This window comes from Grammomys surdaster, unplaced genomic scaffold (assembly GCF_004785775.1).
Source record: "Grammomys surdaster isolate TR1022 unplaced genomic scaffold, NIH_TR_1.0 208, whole genome shotgun sequence".
NCBI lineage: Eukaryota > Metazoa > Chordata > Mammalia > Rodentia > Muridae > Grammomys > Grammomys surdaster.
In genome coordinates this window covers 2,740,350-2,766,389 of record NW_021604653.1, presented here as the reverse complement: position 1 = coordinate 2,766,389, position 26,040 = coordinate 2,740,350, and the positions used below count along the sequence as shown (strand labels likewise).

At 38.6% G+C, this 26,040-nt stretch overlaps 1 protein-coding gene across 1 annotated transcript in view; it reads right to left on the bottom strand.

The window, feature by feature from the left end:
- Positions 1-25,748, bottom strand: part of Actr3 (actin related protein 3) — a 42,866-nt gene extending 17,118 nt beyond the window's left edge. The window contains exons 1-5 of the mRNA XM_028771477.1: positions 25,322-25,748; positions 9,826-9,881; positions 7,817-7,941; positions 2,653-2,763; positions 436-531 (exon numbers count right to left, since the gene is read on the bottom strand). Of these exons, the coding sequence (XP_028627310.1) occupies positions 436-531; positions 2,653-2,763; positions 7,817-7,941; positions 9,826-9,881; positions 25,322-25,365 (432 nt within the window). The 5' untranslated portion in view covers positions 25,366-25,748. The remainder of the gene's footprint in view (positions 1-435; positions 532-2,652; positions 2,764-7,816; positions 7,942-9,825; positions 9,882-25,321) is intronic.
- Between the last annotated feature and the right edge of the window lie 292 nt (positions 25,749-26,040).

Below are 26,040 nucleotides of genomic sequence, written 5' to 3'. Positions count from 1 at the left end.
GACTGCTTACCACCACACAGTATTTTTTAAAGGTTTTACAAAGAAGACTTTCACGTAATATTAAAAGAAGAAAATTTGAGATTTCATTTAGAAACATACTTTTTTGGCAAAAACTGTCTTGTGATCATTTTCTACACATCTTTTATAAACAATTAGGATCCCAAACTAGAATATGTATATACTAATATACCAGGTTACAAAAATCTTACCGATCACTGCACATCAAAGAAAGGAACAGAACTAAAGGAGCGAATGAGAAGCACTGAGGAAGTCAGGCAAAGCACAGCACTACTGGGTCTAAGTTATCACCTCAGAAGAGTATGGTATGATTTGAATTATGTTAAAGCTTTCTGGGAAGAGATATGCATGGTTTAGGAGAAAATAAAGCCTGGACAAAATGTAAAAGTCAAGCTTAAGTAAGCATAAGTCACGTACCTGCACAGCAATGTACAAGCCTGGAACATTGAAGGACTCAAACATTATTTCAGCAGTATATTCCCTGTTTTCTGGGGTATTCAGTGGAGGTTCAGTCTATTGAATTGAATGAAATTTTAAATAGACAATATTAGATCATTTTGTACTTTATAGGGAATTTCTAAAGAGGAGGTAATTTGTAAAATAATTTAAAAGGCACTAAATTTATAGGTAGAAAAACTAGAAAGAGTAAAAACAGACCTACACATATACGAAAATAATATGTTCTTGTGTCTACATGCTCCTGCTTTTGCTCTTTTTGTTTCCTGTTTGTTTTGTCCCATGCTGGCTTTTTTTTTTAAAGATGCTTGTTTATATTCTAATGAGATAGAAATTAAAGGGTATGGATTTGGGTGGGAAAGTCAGGAAGATCTGCAAGGCACTGGGGGAAGGGAATTGTAATCAGAACATATTTATTATAATTGTAAATTTTATTTTCAATTAAAAAAACTGAAGTGTTCAATATCATTACAAGTCACCGGAAAATGCAAATTAGGACCAAATCAAGAACCATAATGAGTAAAATTAAAAAAGACCAACAGGCTAGAATGCAGGAGCAATTCGATTACAATGGTGGATGAAGAGTCACCCTAGGCCAGAGTTCTATACCAGTTAAGTGACTGCCCTGCAGCGGAGTAAGTCCACAAAAGAGATATTAAGTGTCTATAAGGACAAGAATGTTCAAAGAGCCAAAATGTCATACATAACTGCATGACGTAAGTTTTACTATAGCACATCTTGTATGAATTCATCTATGTAAAACCAACTATAGGCAAGATTAATTTCACTTGAAAAAAAATTAAAATAGAATGAAACACTGGTTACCTCTAAGGAATGAGGAGCATAAATTAACTAGAAAAGGTATTGATAATGTGTTATTTACACAACTACAATTATTAAAACTAAAGGTGGGCCAATCATCTAATTCTGAAAAGCTACTTTACAGGAACACACCTATACTCATTCACTACATTAATATGGTCTATGGCTATTTCCACTCTACAGTAGAGCTGGATAGCTATAATAGAACTTGCTAAGCTTTAATCTGGCTTCTTCAGTACCCATCCATTTGTCTGTCCGTCTGTCTGTCTGTCTACCTAGCTAGCTAGCTAGCTAGCTAAACTATCACATCAACCTACCTACCTAGCTACCTATCACTATCTGCTCCCCCCCCCCCTTTTTTTTGGTCACATCTGGTCAAAATCCATAGAATGATTTAGCTTTGAGATTTTTATAATAAACAAACTTTACATGAAAAAAATATAAACAAATAATGAACTGTTTAATGATGGACAAACTAGGTGTTTCAGCATGAATTGATCCTCATCTGTATATAGCTCATTTTGATGTGATTCAAAAGCAACAGATTAATAGATGGATAAACCAATGCATGTCAAAACAATTATGCTAAATATAATTATACTGAAATGTTAATTGTTACACTTAGGTTGTATGCATATAGGTGTTCAAAGTAATGTTCTTTTCACTTTAGAGTCCAGCTACAAAGCACCACAATGAAATACTCAACACTGGATTAGCAAAATTCATACTCAAGTTAAAAAGAAGACACAAAAGACAGTCATTTTGTGTTTTGAGAAGATAAAAGGGGGAAAAAGGAAATGATCATTTATTCTACTAGAAAGTTAGCAGTCCTTATCAAATAGTTTTAAAAACAACTAAGAGAAGCTGCTTCCCACGGAGATGCTCTATCTCACCAGGCACAGGCTCAGAAGAAAGAGAGACAAACAACTATGGATGTGAACCTCAGAAACTGAGCTGAAACAAAACCTTCTTCTCTCATATTATTTTATCAGTGAGAAAATAAAGCAATTATTTACAGGTTACATATTAATTATCAAAAGCATTTACAAGATTACACTTTAGTGCTTGGCCAAATTGCTACTCTACCTGCAGCCAGATGGTCTTAAGAATGACATAGTTTTATATAACTAAGTCTTTCATTTCAGACAAGACAACTTAAATGATAAAGTATGACTGCTAATTATACCAGAAACATTAAAATGTTGTTCAAAAATTTTCCTATTAGGCTAGGCATTAAGATACAGGCCTACTAATCCAGCATTTGGGAAGGTAAGGGAAAATGATGCTGACTTTAAAGCCATTCTGGGCTTACAAATCCCATCTAGAAAAAGGGGAGTCCCCATAATGTGTACTTACCAAAAGAAAGTAATGATCTTCAGGCTCTGCCCTTAAATATTTAAAAATCACTTGCTCCATGAACCTTTCCATTAAGTCCCAGTCTTCAACTATGCCATGGCGGATTGGCCACTATTCAAACAAAATTCACAAATTAAGTCTTTTTAATGTCAAAAAATTGAACCAGAGACAAAACCAGACTATTAGCTCATTAGTAGATACTAGAAAAAGATGTATTTCTTTATGTGTGGTAACACAAGGTCATTCTGAGGCTATACATACTTAAGTAAAAATATACATACTCAGTGAAATGAAATAATTTTTACAATGTACATCCAGGTGGTTGAAACATGAGTATGTCAAAAATGTTAAACTTAATCTAATTTCCTTAATCTTTAATTATTAGCTCATATACTGTTGTATATCTAATGTATAACACACACTTGGTATCTGGGTATGGTGGACACACTCACTGTTTTAGTTACTGAGGAGGCAGAAGCAGGAGGACTGCTTGAGCTTGCAACTTTGAGAGTACTCTGGGCAACAGTGAAATGTCACTTCAAAATAATAATAGTAACAACAGTAAATAAAACACTGTTGGAGCCGGGCAGTGGTGGCGCATGCCTTTAATCCCAGGACTTGGGAGGCAGAGGCAGGCGGATTTCTGAGTTCGAGGCCAGCCTGGTCTACAGAGTGAGTTCCAGGACAGCCAGGGCTACACAGAGAAACCCTGTCACAAAAAAACAAAGAAAAAGGAAAAAAAAAAAAAACATTGTTAAATATACAATATTTATTATTTGATAGCTAGAATGATAATTAAGGATTTAGGATTTAATTTAGAAGGCTATATAGGTTTGTGTTGAATCAAGGAATCCTAGGTTACTAGTAAATCCACAAGAATGTCTGTGAGGCTTAAAATTCACAAGGATACACAGGATACACACCACACCATGTGCTAGCCTAGATCTTTTAACATCAGAGTGTGCTGCCTTCCTTCATGACAATGTTTCTTTGAAAAATTGGATTGCCAGCTGTTGCTACGTAAAAACCAAATACTGTACACACACACCCAAATCCACTTTTAAAGAAAAAAAACAAAAAAAAAAACAAAAAAAAACAAAAACAAAAAACCAACTTTATCAGGCAAAGCACATCAATGAGAACTATTAACCATGAAGGAAAAGTAATTTCCTTCAACTTAAGTTGCCTTTTTCATGTGGCTACTATGGTGCTTGAACCTTGCTAGCTTCCTTCTTAATAAACAACTATCATATACATTCTTTTTCAAAATCTAAGTGTCACTATGAAAATGTTACTGAAATTTTATAAAAGGCATCAAGAAAGCTCCCAAATCTCTGTGACAAGATTACCTTTCACACATTCAACACCTAAGCAGCAATAAAGGGATAACTTATCCACAGTGTTGTTCTCAGTATCCTTGGCCACAATACTTTAGAAGACATGTGTGGTGGTTTCAATATGCTTGACCCATGGGAAGTGGCACTATTAGGACACGTGGGCTTTTTGGAATAGGTGTGGCCTTGTTGGAGGATGTCTGTTACATAGTGACACATGCTGAGGAGCTTGGAGGGCTTCTAGTGCTCAAGCTCTACCCATTGTGCAATGACTGGGTGCCTCCTCCTAGATACCTGTGGAAGACAGTCTCCTCCTGGTTCCCTTCGGATCAAGATATAGAACTCTTGGCTCCTCCAGCACCATGTCTACCTGCACGCTGCCATGCTTTCCACCATGATGATAATGGACTGAACCTCTGAAACTGTAAGTCAGTTAAATGTTTGTCTTTGTAAGATTTGCCTTGGTCATTGAGTCTCTTCATAGCAACAGAAACCCAACCTAAGGCAGCATGTTTTTGCTTCATCTTGTCTAGGCCATCTACACTAACCACTCTGCTCATATAACACTTCATAGTGTTGATTCTTCAATGTTCTGATCACATCAATCTCAGCTTTCCCTAGGCACCCTTATCTTGAACAGCAGGTAATGACTAGTATTTTTTTTTTTAAATAAAGGAGAACTAAAGAAAGGAATTGAATCTACTTCACCAAATCTATAACCTTCTACTATAATGTTAGGAATACTTCCTATATTTATGTATACATAGTTATTTCTGTGTGTGTTATGTACATGTGAATGCTGGGTGAAAAAAAGTGTCTTAGCCCCTGGGGCTGGAGTGCCAAGTGGTTATAAGCAGTGGGTCCTATAATAGAACTGTGCACACTTGTGCCACTGACCCATTTCTCTAGCTCCCACCCCATCCAATTTGCCATCTACAATGCACTCCTCCAGCTTTCTCCGTGTTGTGTGCCCCTTTCAGTTTTCTAAGCAGGATTTAGCAATAAATGTCTCTTCTCTTACTTCTGCCCCTTATCCTTTCATCTCTCCCTCCCCAAGTCACAGCCTAACCTCAAGAAATACTATCCCGTCTGTTACTCTTTCCTGAACTACCATTCACAAAGCTACATTCATCCAACTCCATTATACTTCAAAAATGGTCCCTCAGCATACATCTTATTGGATAGTCCATGCTCTGATCCTCTCCACTCAAGCCTAATTAGTGCACCTCCTAGGCTTCTCTCCTGTTGTAGACTCCTCTAGGTGACAGCATTCACTGCCCAAAAGTAACTGATACCTCCCTTATCTCTTCCTTATCCATCTTGTTTCTGAGTTCCAAAGCCTGCACACTAGACTGTTTGGCAACATGTGAGCTGCCTCATAGGTTCTTCAAATACACTATATATATTCTCAAAAAATAAACTTTAGAATACTTCTGACTTTCAATATCAATAATAAAAGAATAAACAAGAAATTGTGGATCATGGCAAATGTACAATAAAATGCAATCAATAGATCACAATAAGAAATTTAATAGCTGATTTTTCCCCATGAGTAAATAACCAAGAAACAAGGATACATACACAGAAAGAGAAGTTATAGGGCAGAAGACTCATGAGACTTTACTACTAAATCCAGTGTAAAGTCCTTATTTTAACCATGACCCAAACATTTACCAATTAGGAAACACTCAGAGAATGTAATGAACTCTGACTAAAACCACAAGATGTTGTTAACAGGCAAGTACTTTTAAATGAATGACTAGAAAATAATTGGGGAATGAAACTGCTGCAAAGTAAAGTTAGTTACATGTTTGTAATTGCCAAAGCTGAGTGACAAGCATGTGTGGGGTCAATATATTTTCCCTCTATTTTTATTGATTTACTTTATTGTTGTTTTGAGACAAAGACTCACTGTGCAGCTCTGACTGGCCTAGTACTTGCTAGATATACCAGGATGGCCTCAAACTCACAAAGATCCTGTCTCTGCCTCTGGCTCTCAAGGGCTGGGGTGAAAGGTGTGCATCACACCCAGCCCTTTATTCTACTTTTAGCTTTGAATTTTTCTGTAACATTTTAATGTACACATGTGAATGAACACACACACACACACACACACACACACACACACATGCACGCACACACCTTTCAATTCTCTTTATCCTTACTAACATTTACCTTAGTCCAGCAATTCTCAGTCTGTAAATCATGAATCCTTTGGGGGTTGAGTATCAGATACCCTATATATCAGGTATTTATATTACAATTCATAACTGTAGCAACAAAATATACGGTTGGGAATTGTCACAACATGAGAAACTGTGTTAAAGGGTCTTAGCATTAGGAAGGTTGAGAACGCCGGGTGGTGGTGGCACACGCCTTTAATCCCAGCACTTGGGGAGGCAGAGGCAGGCAAATTTCTGAGTTCCAGGACAGCCTGGACTATAAAGAGAAACCCTGTCTCGAAAAACCAAAAAAAAAAGGAAGGTTGAGAACTTCTGCCTTGGACCAAGTCATAAACATCCCTTGCCATATATCATTATTTCAGAAATATATATGCCTCCCTCAAATAATTTCTCTTCAGTATTTGATCACTACAACAATTTCTTTATACCCATCCTCTATACAATGTCCACAACAATCCTCAAGTATTACTAGCTCCATTGTATAGATAAATAACTAGATTACAGAAAGTTACACCATTTAATGATACCACAGAGCTAGAAAGAAAAACAACCAAAATTAAAGTCCAAACAGAACTTATTAACACTGTTGATCCAGTATACCCATGAATGTTACCTGTGGGTGGAACTGGCTCTCATGAAGTTTCTGGACTTCAGGCATATAAGCTATGCTGCTCCCTGTCTTCCTCATAGGCCTTCTTATATACTGGCTTCTGCCAAATGACTGTCCGAACATCTTGCCTAACTCCAGACTCAGCTCAGTAATTTATCCCTCAAGGACAGCTAAATCCCCAACTAGACTAACAACTTCTGTGGCACGCACCTACAACCTCCTATCCTGCTTTCTTTTCCTTTTACTCACTTCATAATATATCTCTGGAAGAGAAGTTGTTTCTTACTACTTTCTTTTCAGCACAAAGCAAAATTGCAACGTTTTATTTTTACATATGGTAGGATAGTTATTCATTTAAAATTACAAAGGAAGAAAAGCACGAAGGAGAAAATGAATACTTGGAAATGTTTACCTTCCAAGAAGGCTAGAGCATGGCTATGAACAAAGACAAAGGAAGACCTGTGTTACAAGATTTGCTCTTACCTGGTACAATCAGCCACATAAATTCTCTAGGCTGCACAATGAAGACTACTTGCTTTACTGTATAAGCTCTATTTCAATACAGAGACAGAAAGGGCAGGGAAGCAAAGAGGAGGAACAATAGTCCCACGTGGTTTAGAAGAAATGAATACCTGATCAAAGAAGGAAATCTCTCTTGATATAGCAATGTAGAGAGAAAACAACACTCAATTCTTACTTAAGGCCCTGAGAGGCAATGGGAATGGATAAGTAAATCTACCCACTTCACTATATTAAAGCTTAAGGGAAAGGAGAAATGTTTATGGTTAGGAAGCTAAAAGCAGAGCCAGGTGTGGTTTTAATCCTGGCTTTAAGCACCTTTAATCCTAACACTCAAAAGGCTGAAGCAGGCAAATCTCTGAGTTCAAGACCAGCCTGGTCTACACAGACAGTTCCAGGTGAATCCCTGTCTCGAAAATTTTAAAGCAAAAAAACAGAAAACCCAACTTGAGAGAGCACCAAGTCCACAACAGAGTGAACCAGGTCACCAGCTGACTGGAGCCCCCTTAGAAACATACCTTTGTTGCATATGTGGGCTTTTCTATTGCTTCATCACCAATGAAGAAGTCTAGGTCATCCACACCTTTCATCACCCTCCTCTGGGCTTGATCACCCACTTTTGCCGACTCTTTAATGGCAATACCTTTGAAATAAGTTAATTATACATTTTAAAATTTTCATCTCTTCAAATGAAACAACTTTTAACTTGCCTTCTTCAATTGTAAAGTGTTAATAAAAACAAACAAATAAACATGATCCAGAGTACTTAAAACTGTCAACTAACGAACAAAAACCAGAAGACAAAATGCCTTCCATACACCAACACCTCAGCTTCATCTCAGAGACAAGGCCTCAAGTACAAATCCCAAAAAGGTATTAGTATGGGATTGTTTCAGCTCTATCTCCAAAAACTATTAAATCCATTTTGATTCTAATTATGTGAATGTGTGTGTGTTACTAGGGTCTCATGCATAACAGGTGTATACTTCCACCAAGCTATATACCCAGCCTTTTTAAATTTTTTTACTTTTGAAATTCAACTCACTAAGTTATCCAGTCAGTCTTAAACTTAGAACCTGCCTCCCTTAGCTTCCCAAGTAATAAGAATTGCAGTCCTTTGCTACCAACCCTAGCTTAGCTCTGAGCCCTGTATTGCCAGAATGATGGCTCAGTGGCTAAAAGTGCTTGTTCCACCAAGTCTCATGACCTAAGCTCAATCCCCAGAACCCACATGATGGAAGGAGAGAACCGACTTGTAAGAAAGTCATTCTGACCTCTACATGCTTTTTATGACAACTGTGCAACCATACTCAATATATGCACAGTAAGTTACAAATAAAATTGTAATCTTATAAAGTCAATATAAAGCTTGATGAATAATCAAGAAATTAAAGAGGAATAACACTAACCAATAAAAGGAGAAAATTTACAAAAAGAACTTTTAAAAACAAGCTTTCTTTACATCTCTACTTAATTTTATCCAGTAGAGATCTACTAAATTTTAATCTTAAATACAAAAAGTAATCCCTTTAAATAATTTCAGAATTCTGTGTCTATTCTCAGAGGTAAAATCTATTATGTACTTTTCAGAGCTAGATATGGCTTGGTGATTAAGAGAGCATACAGTTCACCCAGAGAACTTACATTTAGTTCTCAGCCCACTGATTAATTCACAACTGCCATAACTCCAGCTCTAGGAGACTGGATAATCTCCTGTGTCTCATACACACATATTGTACCCATATACACACATGGCAGATACCCGCATATATACACATGAATAAAAATAAAAACACTGTTTAAAAAAAAACCCTGCTATGTAATCTAATTAGGTTTTAATTTTGTGAATTCAAGTTAAGCATCTTCACTCATTATAATTATGCAAACAGCCTTAAGATGATGAAAATAAGAAACACAAAAATAATACTGATAATATACATCTTTACTAATAAAAATACCTCTAACAATCTAAATCTACTAAAACTGTTACAACCAGCAGGTTAACAGAAGCAGAAAAGAACAAAAGTTCCCAAAGACAATGTTACACGCACAGTATGTTTATAGGATATCAGAAAACACTGAGGCTACTTACTGAGTCAAGGATCACTAGCTCTTCACTGTGAAATATTGGAGTTTGCATCAGATGTCTATAGGATAGGTCTTGCAAACAGTAATGGTATCCTCCAGCCAAAGTTACTTTAGCTGAATTACAGGTACTAGGGTTGTGCTACTTAATAACCAGTTATAGCCACACACAGGTAGCAGCGATAGCCTCAAAGCAGAAGCTACTTAATTATCAATTCACTACTGGGTTTTGTTTTGTTTTCCTTAAAGAGATACTTATCAGATGGTAAAGACCTGAAATGAAGAGTTAAAAGGGTTGGAAATAAGGTTCCATTTACAGGCAATCATGTTTCTAAATGCCTGATTCTGATATAAGAGCATGCCTGATGACTTATTTTACTTTGATAATGAAATGGGGAAGATCTTTAAATCAGCTCATCCATGGAGTAAAAGAAATACTTACATGATGGGATGATAAACTGTGGTTCTGTATTTCCAGCATATCCTAGTTTTGTATATCTGCAAAATAAAAATTTCATAAAATTTCACTAATCTCAATATGTATTCTGCAATTTTTGTTAAAAAGTGAGAGTTCGTTGTACGTACATACTCAAAAGTTTAGTTCATTCAGCATCTCTGCCTTGAAAACTATCAAAACCAGTTGCTGGGCAACGGTGGTATATACCTTTAGTCCCAACACTCAAGAGGCAGAGGCAGGCAGATCTCTCTGAGTTTGAGGCCAGCCTGACAAAGCAAGTTGCAGGAAGGCCAGGACTGTAACACAGAGAAACTATCATGATCACACGTCTACAGTTCTGTTTCTTTCTGCTATATTGTGGATCAAACCATGGGGCTCGCCACAAGCTAGGCAAGTGCTCTACTACTAAGCTACAAACTCAAATGCCCACAGCTTTTTAAAAAAATGTAATTATGTATGCATGAATGCATATATGTATGCATAGACGTGCACCATAATGCAGGTATGGAAGTCAAGTCAGGGGATAACTTTCAAGAGTCGAGTCTCTTTTCCAACATGTAGTCCCAAAGACTAAAAGTAGACCATGATGCTTGACAACAAGAACCTTTACTCACACACTCTGCCTTTGTAAGTTGACTCATTCACTGTGTGTACACAAGTCACTGTATGCATGTGGAGGTCAGAGAATAACCTTCAGAGATAAGCTCTCTCTCTTTCACCATAAGGATTCAGAGATAGAAGTCTACAGGTAATCAGAGTTGGCAGCAAGCACCTGTACTCACTGAGCCACCCCACTAATCACTACCACTTCAATCAACAGGCAAGAAAACCTTCTCTATAACGTTGTTTGTAATGGTAAGAGACTGGAAATGTCCAAAGAGAAACTAGCAAAATACATTCAGTTTGTACTGTGACTATTTATGTACTTATTGGAACACTTTCAGATATACCGGGGTAGCTGAACAAAGCAAGGTACAGAACAACAAGCAAAGTGTGCTATATCTACATAAAAGTAAAATAAACACAAAGGAGAAGAATAAGAACATATGAAATACATTTGATAATCTAAACACAAAGTATTTCCAAAATATATGACGTAAGAAATTTTGATTGCACCTATAGGAGCAAACAAGTAGGACATAGAAGTGGGATGATTTTTTTAAATTGTATGTCATTTCATATCATTTGAGTATTATGCTAAAGTTTAATGTTTTGATTCAGTATATTCACCTACACTATTAAAACAATAAAAACTATTAAAATATTAATAAAAATTATAATAGTTAGAAATTGTAATGGAGCTTGGACAACATGCCAAGAGCTACTTACAAGACAGATGTGTTACTGTTAACTACAAAACTAAGTTTAAAAAAAACTGAGTATGCCAAACACATTCAACCCATAAATCTTAGGAGAAACACAAATTGTCTAAAACATATTTTGCTTTGTCATCTAAAATATTTCCCACTCTCTATACTTTTTTTTTTTTAAGCAAAACTTTCAAACATGATACTGTTCTTTTAATGTGATGCCTAAGAGCCCCTCCCAGCTGCTCTGATGCTGTGTTAGCCTCTGGAGCCATAGAACTGCTGACAGCTTCTGAAGAGCTCGGCTCATCTCATGCCACTAGCCTCTATTAACCCTGTTCTGAGCACATCTGATGACTGCCCTCCAGCACTCAACACAACCACTACAGCCCTGCTCATCTTGCAAAACTCAGGTTATGCACCAACTGCCTCTATATTTTTAATAATTTCTGACTGTAAAAAAGTTAACTGGGCTCTCGAAAGGATTAAACAAGATAGCACGGTAAAGTATTTATTTACACAGCACACACAAGTATCTGTGCTAATTCTACTTTCCACATATTCTTTCCACTCTGCCCACTCCTTACACTATCTTAAATCACATACATACCGTAAGTTTTAAATGTATACAATTATGTCAAACTTACCATTTTACAAGCCAATTGAGACTCTTATACTGCAGTTTATATCTGATACCCTTTCACAACTAAGTAGTATTTTATTCTTCCAATCCAAACTATTATATGGGGCGGGGGGAACCAGGGGTACAACAAAACTCCCATAACAGCTGGAAGCGAACATTTCTGAACTGTCCACAGGTCTGCAGACAGTAATCAGAAGTGCTCGCATGCATAAAAACCATCATAAACTGACAAGCATGTTCCTCCCATGAGGATCCTGTCAGAAATAAGATTACAATGTTAAATTTGAACATTACCTTAAGAGTCCAGGTTATTATTAAGTTGCCTAATGCAATGGATCCTTTAATACAGTTTCTCAAGTTGTGCTGACCCCAACCAAAAAATTATCTTTGCTGAGATTCATAAGTGTAATCTTGCTACTGTTATGAATCGTAATTAATATCTGACGTGCAGGATATCTGGTTTTTGATCCTGTGAGGGTCACGACCCACAGGTTGAGAAGCATTACACTAATGGAAGAGGGCCTACGGTACACTTCTCCTCTGCTGGGTAAGTGGAATGAAGTACATCATATGACCTCGAGGACTTGTCTAATACAAGATAACCTCAAACTGTAGGAGCCCAAAACCCTCAAACAGGATGTCCTGTCTTCAAGTCTAGAACTCCTATAAAGCAGAAGAGTATAATCTCTACAAATCACTGCCTAACCCCAAAATCTGAAGATGATAATCTGCTGCCTACAAGATAAGAATATGAATTTGTTTCGATTTCTCTAAGATTAGTCAATTGTAAGATAGTTAATAAAGTCCCCACCAAATTAAAACAAAAAAATAAGATGCTGAAGAGATGAGTCAACAGTTAAGAGCACAGGCTGTTCTTCCAGTGACCTGGGTTTGCTTCTTAGCACCCATGTGGCAACTTACAGGCATTCCTAATTCAAGTACCAGATGATCCAACTTCTCTTTGGACCTCAGAGGGCACTGGGCTCACATGTGGTGTATAGACATACACGCAGACAAAATGCCCATAATATACTAAATAAATAAATAAATAAATAAATAAATAAATAAGTTTTTTTAAAAATTGGATTGGATCCTCTCATTCCTTGAGCTGAGCAGTATATATAATCAGCCATACATTCAGTCCCATGTAAACGCCTCATATGAAACACAGAAGACAATCCCAAAATGTGTGAGCCTTCATATAAAGACTGGCCACTAGACTTGCTTTTATGAAGTAAAGAATACTCTTATATCTTATAACAAGGAAGAATCACGAGAAACATGAAAATTCCAAGGACATGTAGAAACAGGTTAGGTTTTTTTTTTTTTTAAAGTATCCTATCTATAAAAAAGACCACTGAAGAAACATAACAGCACAATGACAGTGATAAAGAATCAGGAAACCTGAATGCATTCAGGAAGCAGGGGGTAAGAGAAAGAGAAAGACTAGACAGAGCCCAGTTGACCAAGTTATTTTACTTAATACAGTAGTTTGTGCCTTTTTGCTTTCAAAAGCATCTCTTAACAAATAACATACTTGAAAATACCAACAGATTATAAATATGAAACCTCTTAAAGGAATATGAATCACACTTTATGAACCACACCTTGGGTTCAATCCTTGGTATTACAGAGAGTTAGGAAGGGAGTCTAAGATGACACTAGTTTTCTTTCAGCATTTTACAACTTTAAAGCAGATAGCACAACTCAACAAACACAAGGTCATAGCACATTAGAATGGAAGGTCTTCACCCCACTGAATCTGTGAAACCCATTTTCTAAAATTTCTTAGCAGCTAACAGCCTATGAAAAACCTGCTTCTATCCTTACATAGCATGATATATTGTATACAGTTTTACGATATGATTAATCCCAATATACTCTGCTGTTAAAAGCTTAGCTTTAACTCTGCCACTGCTTTCTCTTTATTCTATAAACAAACTCAAAAAGTAGAATCCACAATTAAGAACTTTAGAGTAAGAACGCCATAGCTAATTCACAGGAGAACTCGGAGCAAATATTAGCTGGAAAAATAAATAACTGCTTAGCAAGCTTTTCTAACTCCAAGCTTTTTCGCTCTACCTCCAAGTAAATGTTCAACCTTACACAAAACGCCTGGTAGAATATTGAGAGCAAATCTGAACCCTCAGTCAACAGAGACAACACTATTCAAGTTCCTTCAAGTTCAATTCTTGGAGTCTGGGAGGAACTTAGGATCAAAAGGACACAGGTAAGACAAGAACAATGGCTCATCCTGGCAGCTTAGTATGGGAGAGCTGGAGCAGAAGGTTCTTGAATTTGAGGCCAACTTGATGATCAGAGCTAGTCTCAGGCTAACTTATACTACCCTAGCAAGGACCCCACCACCAAATTAAATAAACAAACAAATAGATAGGAGATGCTTCTACTATTTGAATTCTAGATCCTGATCCTACACATATCAATAATGATAGGCTATAAGATCACAGAAATTGACTTCTAATATTTAAGTTCACAAGGCTCTCATAAAATTAAAAGTATCAATAGAGAGCACTTCACTTTCTATGAATCAATGAGCTTTTCCTTCCCAAATGACTTGTCCCCCATAGACCTCCTTACATGCTATTAGGATCTAGGGCTTAATATTTTACCCACATGCCTCTATCTATTCCTGGAGTAATCTCTTCCAAAATTTCCAATCTACAAAGCAATACTTGTCCATCAACACAAACATCACAGATCACAGCAGTAAATACTTCCCCCATGAAAGCCAATCACAAAAGGCCACAAATTATATGCTTCTATCTTTTGTGAAATCCCAAAAGTTGACAAGTCCATAAAGACAGAAAGTAAATAAAAAAGAATATGGAAGTATTGAGGGCAGAAGAAATGAATTGCTAGTGCGCCCAGAGTGAGGAAAATGCCCCCAACTGACTGATGATTGTATTATCTAGGGAACATGCTAAAAACTACTCGAGTGTAAGCCTTTACACATCATCTAACATGTCTGATCTCTGCCAGAAGGTTTTACTGGAGAAGAGCCTAGGTATATGATAAGTTAACATATGGAAAGCAACTAGAACAGTGCCTGGCATACAGAATGCACTGTATATTACTCTTATTTCCATATCATTTCCACTGTAGGGAGCACTAGATTTTTTTCCCCTTCCAGAATCTAATTTCCAATCCCAACTGACAGAAGGCACTTGTGAGAATTAACTCTTGGTAGGAGGTAAAACCTCAGTCTTGTGTGGGAGGAAAGGGACATTAACTCATCACACAACAGGGGCAAACTCTCCAATACATGCTCTAACTCCAGCTAGTCTGATCAGAACTTGGATTCCTGAGTGCAGCAAAGGTGCAGCTTAGGTCCCATGCTGTTTCTGCAGCACATCTTTGTCTGGATTCTCCTCCTTTGTTCCTGCACTCAATAATTTCTTTTCTTTTACAGTCCCTGAGTAATTTTGTTAATGTTACTGTATCCAAAATGTCTACAGCAAAACTAAGGTATATTTCTTTTGATTTTTCTCAGTTTTCCTAATAACTTTAAAACTCATCTCCTTTTAAAAGCTCAATCTTCTTTTGTTTTACAAATGACTTTCAGTATTGCAATAGAACCTGAAACAAGGTGAGCAGAGTCACTCACACATACTGACGAGGACAGCCACAGGATAAAAGAATTCAGCTTTAAAAGACAATTTTCCAAAATCTATACAGCAGATTAGATTGTCTTTTAAAGGTGTTCTAGAGGCAATAAAACTTGCTGTTGCCACTACCCTTTCATTATAAAGCAAAATTGCAAAGACTTTTGAACAGTAAACGTTCATGTCTTTATTAGAACTTTGTGTGCTTTTTAGATAAAATGGCCCCAAATACATCATGTGCTCCAGATATAGCCATCTATCTAACCCTACTACTCAGTAACAGTTTCATTTCAATTACACAATCATTATTTCAGAGCCACAGAACAAAGCCTCATAGTCTAGTTAACTTAGTTAACTTTTCTTTTTCCAAAGAAATTTATTTTTCTTAAATTCGATAATTTATGTTACTATATTTTGTATGATTACTAACAATAATGGATTGATAGGGTCTCAGGTGTCCCAGGCAAGCCTTAAACTCATATGTAGCCAAGGATGACCTAGTACTCCTAACCCTCCTGCCTCCCCCAGTGCTGGGGTTATAAGTGTGCTCCACCACACACTCACCACCCGATGAGTTCCTTTTCAATGCACAGTATATACTTGCTTTCAAACTCAAAATGAAAAAATTGTCTCTTTCCTTTTGAAATTTAACTACTAATAGAAATTGTTTTCCTAACTGAGCTATCTAAAATTAACCTGCAATTGTCAACATGTCCATTAGATACAATATTTATTTTCAGAATACTGAAGTGAACCACACACAATTTTTCATTTAACTTTAATTGTAATAGGTCACTATAACCTTTTTATACGTTCTACGTTTATACTTGTAGGCATAATGTTATTGTGCACTGTGTAAAGATTATCCTTGCATTATTCAAATGCTGATTTCTCTGCCCTCATATCTTGTTGCAACCAGGACAAGGCATTGTAATGCTTATTCAAAGTATCTGTTGTTTTAAAGTTTGTATAAACATTGCTGCCCATTTATTCTCTGATTTGTCAATAAAAGCTGATCAGCCAATGACTGGGCAAGGAGAGAATGGGACTGGACTTCTGCCAGCCAGGAGGAAAGAGACAGGGAGAGGATGAGAGGATTCACCACAAGCAAGGGGTTCTCAAAAAACACCTAAATACCTGAAACCCAGAGAGCCAGACCAATACTAAAATGCAAGTATCTTGGGGACTTTGGCTAGGAGGTAGCCAGATTAGTTTAGATTAGAATAGATTATTAACTGGTCAGTTATGCCAGTTGCCATAAAAGCTTGATTAAATAAATCTTATATAGTCTCAGTCTCATTCCTTTGAGTTAGCAGGGACAGAGAAAAATCATCAACATTAAAATGCTTTTAGGATACTAAATTTAGTAGTTCTAAACTTAGGTAATTATTTTTAAAGGGTGGATGCTTAAGAATAATTCTCTTTAAAACTGGATTAAAAATTTAATCACTTATTGAATACAGTATATTCCTGAACAGTTTCTGGAAGGACTGCACCTTGGGGCTCAAACTCTAGATCAGTGGTTCTCAATATATGGGTCACAACCCCTTTAGAGGCCAAAGGACCCTTTCACAGGTCACCACCACATTGAGGAGAACTGTTTTAAAGAGAGGCTGAATTAGAAAAGTTAAGAACCACTGTTCTAGATCTACTCAGTACCTCAGGATCCTTACCTTTAAAATGTAAATACACCAAATGTATCTACTTCTGTAAAGTTTCTGAACAGGAATAGCTATCTCAAAAACAAACTTACAAACGACCTTAGAATGGCTGATTTCCACAACCCATTCAACATCTGTGGGTCACTGGGGCAGGTCTAAGGCTTCATCACACTCACTCACAGGTAATGCATGCTTGCTCTCCCCGCTACATATACCTCTCTCCAGTGGGGTGCTCAACTCTAAAATTAATTCTATGTGAATTATTAGGTACTTCACTTAAATCTTAAAAAAAAAATTCATTACAATTTGTCTTAGTTAGGGTTTCTATCCCTGCACAAAACATCACGACCAAGAAGGAATTGGGGAGGAAAGTTTATACTTCCACACTACTGTTCATCACCAAAGGAAGTCAGGACTGGAACTCACACAGGGCAGGAACTTGGAAGTAGGAGCTGATGCAGACCGAGGCCATGGAGGGGTACTGCTTACTGGCTTGCTTCCCATGACTTGCTCAGCCTGCTTTCTTATGGAACCCAGGACCACCAGCCCAAGGATGGCACCACCCACAATGGTCACTTCCCCCCTTGATCACTAATTGAGAAAATGCCTTACAGCTGGATCACACAGAGGCATTTCCTCAAGGGAGGCTCTTTTCTCTGTGATAACTCCAGCTTGTGTCAAGTTGACACACAAAACCAGCCAGTACACAATTTCACTTAATTTATGAAAATAACACAAAGTAAATGAATTCTTTAAAAAAAAAAATTCTAACTAGCCAGGCAGTGGTGGCACACGCCTTGAATCCCAGCACTTGGGAGGCAGAGGCAGGCGGATTTCTGAGTTCCAGGCCAGCCTGGTCTACAGAGTGAGTTCCAGGACAGCCAGGGCTACACAGAGAAACCCTGTCTCAACCCCCCTGCCCCCCAAAAAAAGACACACAGTACACACACTCGTTGCCACTCCTTTACTGGTTTCAAGGAACTGGTATGAAAAAGCTAATAAGCTGAAATTAAGGCAATGGATCGAGAATGATTTAGGAGAAAAACTCTGCAACAACAAAAAAATCATTAAAATTTCACAAAACACCTCTTGAGAACATAAGAATGTCATCTGTCTTTTTTTGCTCCGGTAATTATTACGAAATGTCTTTTTTGTGTCTTAGGATGTAAAGGCCCACATAGTTACACAACAAACAAATACGAAGTATATTCAACACTTTTATTCTAAAGAACCAAATTTCTAACAGTAACATCACCTATCTTACACTGCCTAACTCATGAATATTTACGGGCCTGGTGAGTGAGAGTGCATTTTGCAGTGTTCTTAGAGCATTTAACTGTTTGTTCTTGCTTCTTTATGCATATGGCTATTATAGACAGGTAGTGCCATTAAAACCCTAACAAGTTCCCATAGAATTACACACACTGAATGCTTTTATTAACTAGAGGAATTCTGTTGCAGGAAATGTTGCTGGAAGCTACCTTTTACCCATTCCACATTTCTGCCTCCAGGCTAACATTTTAGCCATTGTCACTTGTTGGGGAGTGGGATTTAGCAAAACTGTAAAGATATCCCCCTCCTGTTAGAAAACAGGACTAAATAGAATGATGACTCATGAGCCACATGTGCTGGCTCCCTCACTCCCATCATGACATTCCAGAAGCCATTTCACACTGTGTTCAAAGAAGCACGGATACTCAGTCTCCCTGTTCTTTTCTCTTTCAATTCTCATTTCATTAGCTTCAGTCTACAAACTGCTATCATACCTTCTGAACGTCTCTCTGACTTAAGGAAACGCCTATATTTCCTCAATCCTCAAGGACATGTCTAGCTACAGATACCATTACAAATACAACTATTCCAATTTTACTGTTTTTTTTCAACATTTATTTATTTAGTGTGTGCTTTCAGGCTCGATACAAGTGCCTTCACCTACAGAACCATCTCTGTCTCCAAATTTAAAGATTCTTAAAATAAATTCCTAGGCAGAAAAGACTGTCCAGTAGGTAGAGGTTCTTGCCAAGTCTAGGCACCTGTGCTGTCAAGCAAGCCTAGGTACTTGTATTTCATCTCTAGGGTCCACATGGTAGGAGGAGAAAACCCAACTCTTCAAAGTTGTTCTCTGATATCTACACCCACACCTCCCAAAAAATAAATGTTAAAACAAACAAAAGCTGAACTCCTATATTGTCCTAATCACTCAAGGTCACAATCTTGGAATCCTCACTCTTCTATCTACAAGCCTAAATCCAAACCCTAGCAGTATACCCTTCCATCCTCTTAAAGAAGCAAAAACCACTCTGACTTCACACAGAACTACAGCAGGCAGGCCAAGGTCTGTGTGAGATAAGAAAATAAGCACAAAACACGATGTTCTTTTTCTTTAAAACCCTTTAATTCAAAAAAAAAAAAGACAGGGAGCTAACTGATGATTATAATTGCAACAAGCCATGATAAAAATAAATAAGGTAGGCAATTACAACTGCTAAATCATAAGTGAGAAAAATAAAGCCTCTTGGACTCCAAGTGTCCAAAGCACTTCTATGTCAAAGGTCCTTCTATGGAAGAACCTGAATTAAATTCCAAACACTTGACCAGAGTCCTTACAAGTCATACAGAAACAACATGCAACTGTGAAAGGGAAGGTACAGATAAAAGCAGCAGTGCTTTAAACTTCTACCTTCCACTCCATCCCTATCACCAGAAGCCAACTCAAAATTCTACACTATTATATAGTATCCACCAACAAAGCTGGTGTTGAGGAGGCTGCTTAAGAACCATCTAGGAAATAGGGCATACTGGCTCATACTTGCAATCCTCACTCTTAGGAGACTGAGATAGGAAGACTGCTCTGAGTTGGGACACATAGTAAGCTCCTGCCTAGACGAGCTTTAATGAGACTTGGTCTCAACAAACAGAAATACAATCATCTAAGAAGCCCAGTGGAACACATAGTGGTAAAGACCCAATCCTTAAGACTCCACGAACTGTGTACAGAGTATCTCTGATGCAGTTTTTAAAAACCATACTAACTAGGCGTGGCAGTCCCAGCCCAGCACGTTAGTTTGTTCAAGAGGTGGAGACAGAAGTGCAAGGCCACCCTGGGCTACATAAAACTCAGTATCAAAAAAATAAAGAACAAAACAAAGCCGCATTCCTAATTCCTGTTCACGTTCATTCACTGTTAAAAACAGGATAATCAATACAGATCAGAGTTGCTGCTATACACTACGTCCTGTTCCTCTACCTCTCCTACGTGCAGTCCCACTGCATTCCACTCAGTAAATGATCTTAAAGCTGTGCGTTATTCTTCTTCAGAATTTGGATTCCCTATAAAGTAGAATTCTTTTGCAACCAAAATTTTGCTATATAAAACCTGATATACGGTAGGTATTGGATAAACGTTAGTTCACGGTGTGAAATATAAACACACATTTTGTTATCAAACAGCCCAAAACTCATAAAGGAGGCAAGCAGTCACCATTCCCATCAGCACTATGCACACACTTTTCCTTCCTTTCTTTTGTAAAATACTCTCCTATGCAGCTATCCAGCTTCTTGAAAAGAAGGCTCAAATCTGACATTCATTACAGTTTGCTTGATTTCCTGACCACAACCATTACTTTCCTTAAAACCTGGAAAACAGCTATTACTATCTGAAAAGCACCCATTTAACATTTGATTAACTGAGGTATTAGCTGGTTATGGTGACTCACAACAGTAAACTCAGTACTCAAGAAACTGAATGAGGAGAGTCACTGTAAGTTCAAGGGCGGCCTGAGTTGCATAGTGATTTCCACTCCTCATCACTACAATGAACATTCGCCAAGCGAAGATGTGTGGACAGAGGAGTATATTGTGGGACACACTGTGACACACTAAAGCTTTTACTACAAGATGTTTTCTATGCTTTGTTTTGTTTGTTTGTGGGTTTGTTTGTTTAATTTTTGAGGGGAGGCTATAAGGGTGGAGAGCAGACACAAGGGGACCAGAGATGAGTGGGACTAGGTTGCAGGATGTGAAACTCATACCCTTAAATTTTTTAAAATTAGGATTAAAATTCATGAAGGCAGAATGTATTAAACACTTTTACTATAATTCAAAGAGTGGCTGGCCTACTGGTAAGTATAAAGTAAACCTCAACCATCCTCAAGTAACTATCAAATTAATCCTTCTTCAATCCAAACTACTGAAACTATCAAAAACTTCAGTGGTAGGTCCTCCAGGCTACATGTTACTGAAACCCAGGTAAGTGGCTTAACCTGGAACTTAAGTTTCTGTCTACATTACAGAAACAACAATGCTCAAGGAGAGGGGACTGCGAGGAGCTGACACACAGCACTTGCCACATGGCTCTTACAAAATGCTGTTTCCTGAAAAACCTGAGTCTTTTTTATTATTATTTAAGGAACAAGGAAATAATATAAAAACTCAAATCTTCGGAAAATAAAAAACTCAAGAAAGACAAAAAAATTCTTCACTAGTTAACTGAATCAAATCCGTAAGGTAGGATTCTTTTTTCAATATTACTGTAAGCAAGAACTAAGTTGGACTAATTTAACTGAGTGATGTACACAGTTTTCTAAGAGGCAGCTCAAGGAACCTCACAGGCCTAAATACAGAACTTAGTTCAAGCACCTACTCCACCACTTACAAAAAAAAAAAAAAAAAAAAAAGCTGTCACAAGTTAAATAAGATAGCACAAGTTAAAATCCTAGCCATCTCACCAGTAGCCAGCCTTTCCCCTATGATCTTGAAAATAAAAATTCTAAACTGTGTTTAACAATAAACCTGGAAGGTCACTATTAGACACAATTCACTGCAAAGTCAGTATACATTTCAACTTGAACCTGGCAGGAGTCTTAAGAATCTGACTTCTCAACAGCAGCATGTCTGTTACTCCTCCAAACACACACAAGTTATCAATAATAAGAATGTTTGTTATCAAGATAATATGAATGTTCCCGCCTTTTAGACTTCATTAACACATTATGAAGACAGTCCAAGCAAGAAGGTCAAACTTCCCAAGTATGCCTTCATTCATCCATGGCTTCCCATTGCCCTCAAATGCATCCTTGTCCTTAACTTCTAGGACCTGCCCACAGGATGAATAATAAAGATCTACTTTCACCAAAGCCAACAAAATTATTTGTGCTTACAGATGAAAGACTGCTTTTAAAAAACAAGTTTGATCTGAGAAATTCTGTAATTTATTTAAATATATCCAAGACTTGTAAAATAAGGCTGTATACTAACCTGTTATTTCATCAGTGGAAATAAGCCACCAAAGCAGTTTATGAGTAAAAAACAAAATACATAAAGAGAGAAAAAATTCATAATACACTGTTGGAGAAAAGGGCAAAACAAGCAAAATGAAACTCTCTTACGATAACTTTACTTACAGAAGCATTACATCCTTTTAAAGCTTTAAAACTTGCTTTTCTCATGGCTATTCTGCAGCCTGTTTGACTGGGGTCTGAAGCAGGGCCTTGTGCATGCTAATGAGGGACTTTTCCCTTAGTTACAGTCCCAAGCTCTACGTTTTAAAGCAACCAGCTCTCTGAGCAGGAATTTTATTCTACAATACTCTGCCAATACAGACCAAAGAGGTATGCTGACCTGACAGATATGAAGGAAGAACTTCTTTAATTCATTGGGTATTTGAAAAATACTTCATAACCTGAACCTAGGTCACAATGATGAATTGTGCTGTAGGATTCTTAATTTAAAGTTTTGGAATTAAATCAATCAATCAATCAATCTCTCTCTCTCTCTCTCTTTTTTTTTTTTTTTTTTTTTGGTTTTCCGAGACAGGGTTTCTCTGTGTAGCCCTGACTGTCCTGGAACTCACTCTGTAGACCAGGCTGGCCTGGAACTCAGAAATAAGCCTGCCTCTGCCTCCCAAGTGCTGGGATTAAAGACGAGTGCCACCACCGCCCGGCAGAATTAAATCTCTTGCGTTGTAACATTTACAGCTTGTAAGACCACCATCAAGTTTAACACACTACCACTTTTTGCCTAAATTCTTAAGTGAAATGAGATGGGCAACCTGTAAATGTTTACTTTCTCTAGAAGAGTAATCGTAGAGAGATCTAAGAGGTAAGTGCATTGGCGGGCGGGGGGGGGCACACAAACTAAAGGGGCACCTTTTGGATTTGGGAAACAGTTATTTCAGATATAAAACTCCCTGCTAGTCATTCTTGGACACGCTATTTATCTTGGGCACAGAGAGAAGACTTTCCTAATAAAGCTCAAGGTGTGACTTTCTAAACTGCTATCTTGAATATCCAACTGGGGAACACAAACACACACACACACACACACAAACCTTCAGAAGCAAAATAAAGAAACTCCAAATTGGGAAATTCAGACTGTAAGCAAAGGTAAACAGACTGAGTAGAGAAGGTGACTTTAAGGCGTCTCATCCGTATAAGTGGACGTCCGTCCCGCTAACCTCTCCGTGTAAGAAGAGATCACTATACTAATGTAATGACTTAGTAACTGAGATATAGACAGAAGTAGCCTAGGTATAAGCTGTACCACTTCTCCTGGTCACTCTGAATGTGTTTTTAATTCAAGGTTGCCCTTTCAGAAAAAAGGGTCACTTAAGGACAGCTAATTTCAATGAGATATCCAATATTACTCATTCAAAAATAACCAAAACTGCATTTCAAAAGAGGAAAATAGATACATAAAAAGAGTAAGAAGACACATCCTACTTAAGCTGCTATGGCATTATTTATAAGGTGATCAATGACTATATGGTTTTACTGACAGTGATTTCTAAAGCATGAAGTATTACATAGCACTATCTGTCACTTCAATATATTACACTTAAAAAGTCCTATTCACTCTGGCCAATTCTAATTTTTAAAATAGCTCTAACATCCCACTCTCATCAATTAAACAATGAAAGGATAAACTTAAACATACATATTAAACACTTCAGAAGGGTGAGACTGGGTTGAAAGAAAACCTAACTTTAGTAATATGTAAACTAAGAAAATACATAGACATTCCAAGACTAAACTAGTGTTTCCCAAGAAAAAAATTAAGTTTTCTGTTGTTTCTGGCTGCCTGACAGAATTAGAAATGAAGACAGGAGAGTTAAGATTGGAGGGATTTACACAGACTAACTAGTGTCAAGGAAAAGGCATCGATTAAATAACTGTGGTAGGGTGAATAAGGAAAAAGGTTGGCAACTGCCCTCAAAATCACTGATGTGTTTGGGGAATTCGAGATCAGACAGGCCTCTTCCTCCACCAAGTATTCAACGTAGAATATAAAAAATGTAGTCTTCTCTCTAGGTCACTACACAGAGCAAGCTGTAACTCTTAAGGGTCATTAATACCAAACCTACTACTTTAAAGTCATTTTAGTCAACCACACTACTATCAGGAACAACTACTTTAAATCAAACACATTCCTTTATACCTTTCAGTTTTCAAGACATAGTCACAAAATGAGCATGAACGTTTAGGTTCCAGGGTGCGTCCCTTCTCCTCCCTCTATCTCCCTCCGTGGACACAGGAACATTTTTTTTTTAGTTCAAACATACTGATACCTAGCGCTCATAATCTACTCTTTATGCAACCTGCTTAATTTTGAAAGTTCTAATAAGACGTGTTAACGTTGGAGACGAAAAACTACCTTATAAGGCTATAAAAGACGGAAAGCAGGAAGCGGCTTTGACAAAACTAAGGAAGTTGCAGCGCGCTTGCTCACTAAGGGACTTTTTTTGAGGCAAGAGCAATAAGCCCGTGAGATCCTCCTCGCTGGAACGGACTTGGTTCAATGGGTAGTGGGAGACGGCTAAGAATGGGTGTGGGCGGAAAACAGGCGGCGCGTGGGTCCTCTTTAAAAGCCCCCATGCTAGCTTCCCATTTCCACAGCCTGGTTCTTCGCTCTCCCCACCCACACGCCCTAGAGATTGAGGGTTGTCACCGCGATCTTGCAAAACCCGCAAGGAGCGCTTCTCTTTTTTCCTTGATCCTATGTCAGGAGGTCCCCTGTGAGTCCCCTAGCTCACAGCCAGGGAGAGGAGAGAAGGGAAAGGAAAGCCAGGTGGGCCAGACGGCCTTCTCAGAAGGGAAGGGCCCGAAAAGATCTTCGTCCCAGGAGGCTGAGGCGACCGAACCAGGGAGGCTCCCGGCACCACCCCTCACCAGTCTGGCCGGCTCACCCCATTCATCTCCCTCCTCCGGTTGTCCCCAGGCTCAGTTTCCCCACCCAGAAGACCCGCCGTACCCCGTGCCACAGTCCACCACACAGGCCGGCAGCCGTCCCGCCATCTTCCTCCTCGCCCGCCGCTGCCGTCCGTTCCGTGCTGCTAAGAGGCCGGGGATAGAGATGTGAGCTAGCTGACCATGCACTGGCCTGGGCCGCCCTCGGTCCTGAGGGAGGAAGGGAGGGAGCTGTGGGAAGCCCGAGCAGTAGCGAGTGAGCAGTAGGCTAGTACTTCCGCAAGCCCAGCAGGCTGGCCGGCCGGCAGGCTGTCCCCGCCCTGCCCCGCCGCGGCCTCCTCCTCCACCCCTCCGCTCTCGGCCCTCCTCCTCCTCCTCACTCCCGCCCCCACCCTACAACTTCTTCCCCTCACACTGCCTTTCCGCGGGTAGCCAAGATGGCCGCCGCTGCCGACGCCCCGGCCAGGCCAGGCCCCAGGCCGTGATCGCTCTCACTTCCGGTTCCGGGTGGGAGGGGCGAGTGTGCGTGTGCGCGCGCACGCGCGCGCTCTGTAGTGTGCGGCCGCCCGGCCTCGGCTCCCTTCCGGATATCCAGAAACTCCACCTTGGGTTTTCAGCTAACTAGGAACCCAGAAGCCAAGCTGAGCTTGAAGGGTGGCTGAAGCGGCTGCACATGCGCAGCGGCGTGCAGCTGTGGGTCGCGGCTCCGGTTCCGGCTTGCGAAAATTCCACTTCGCACTTTCTGGCCGGTGAAAGCCCAAAAGTCAGGCAGTTATTTAGTAA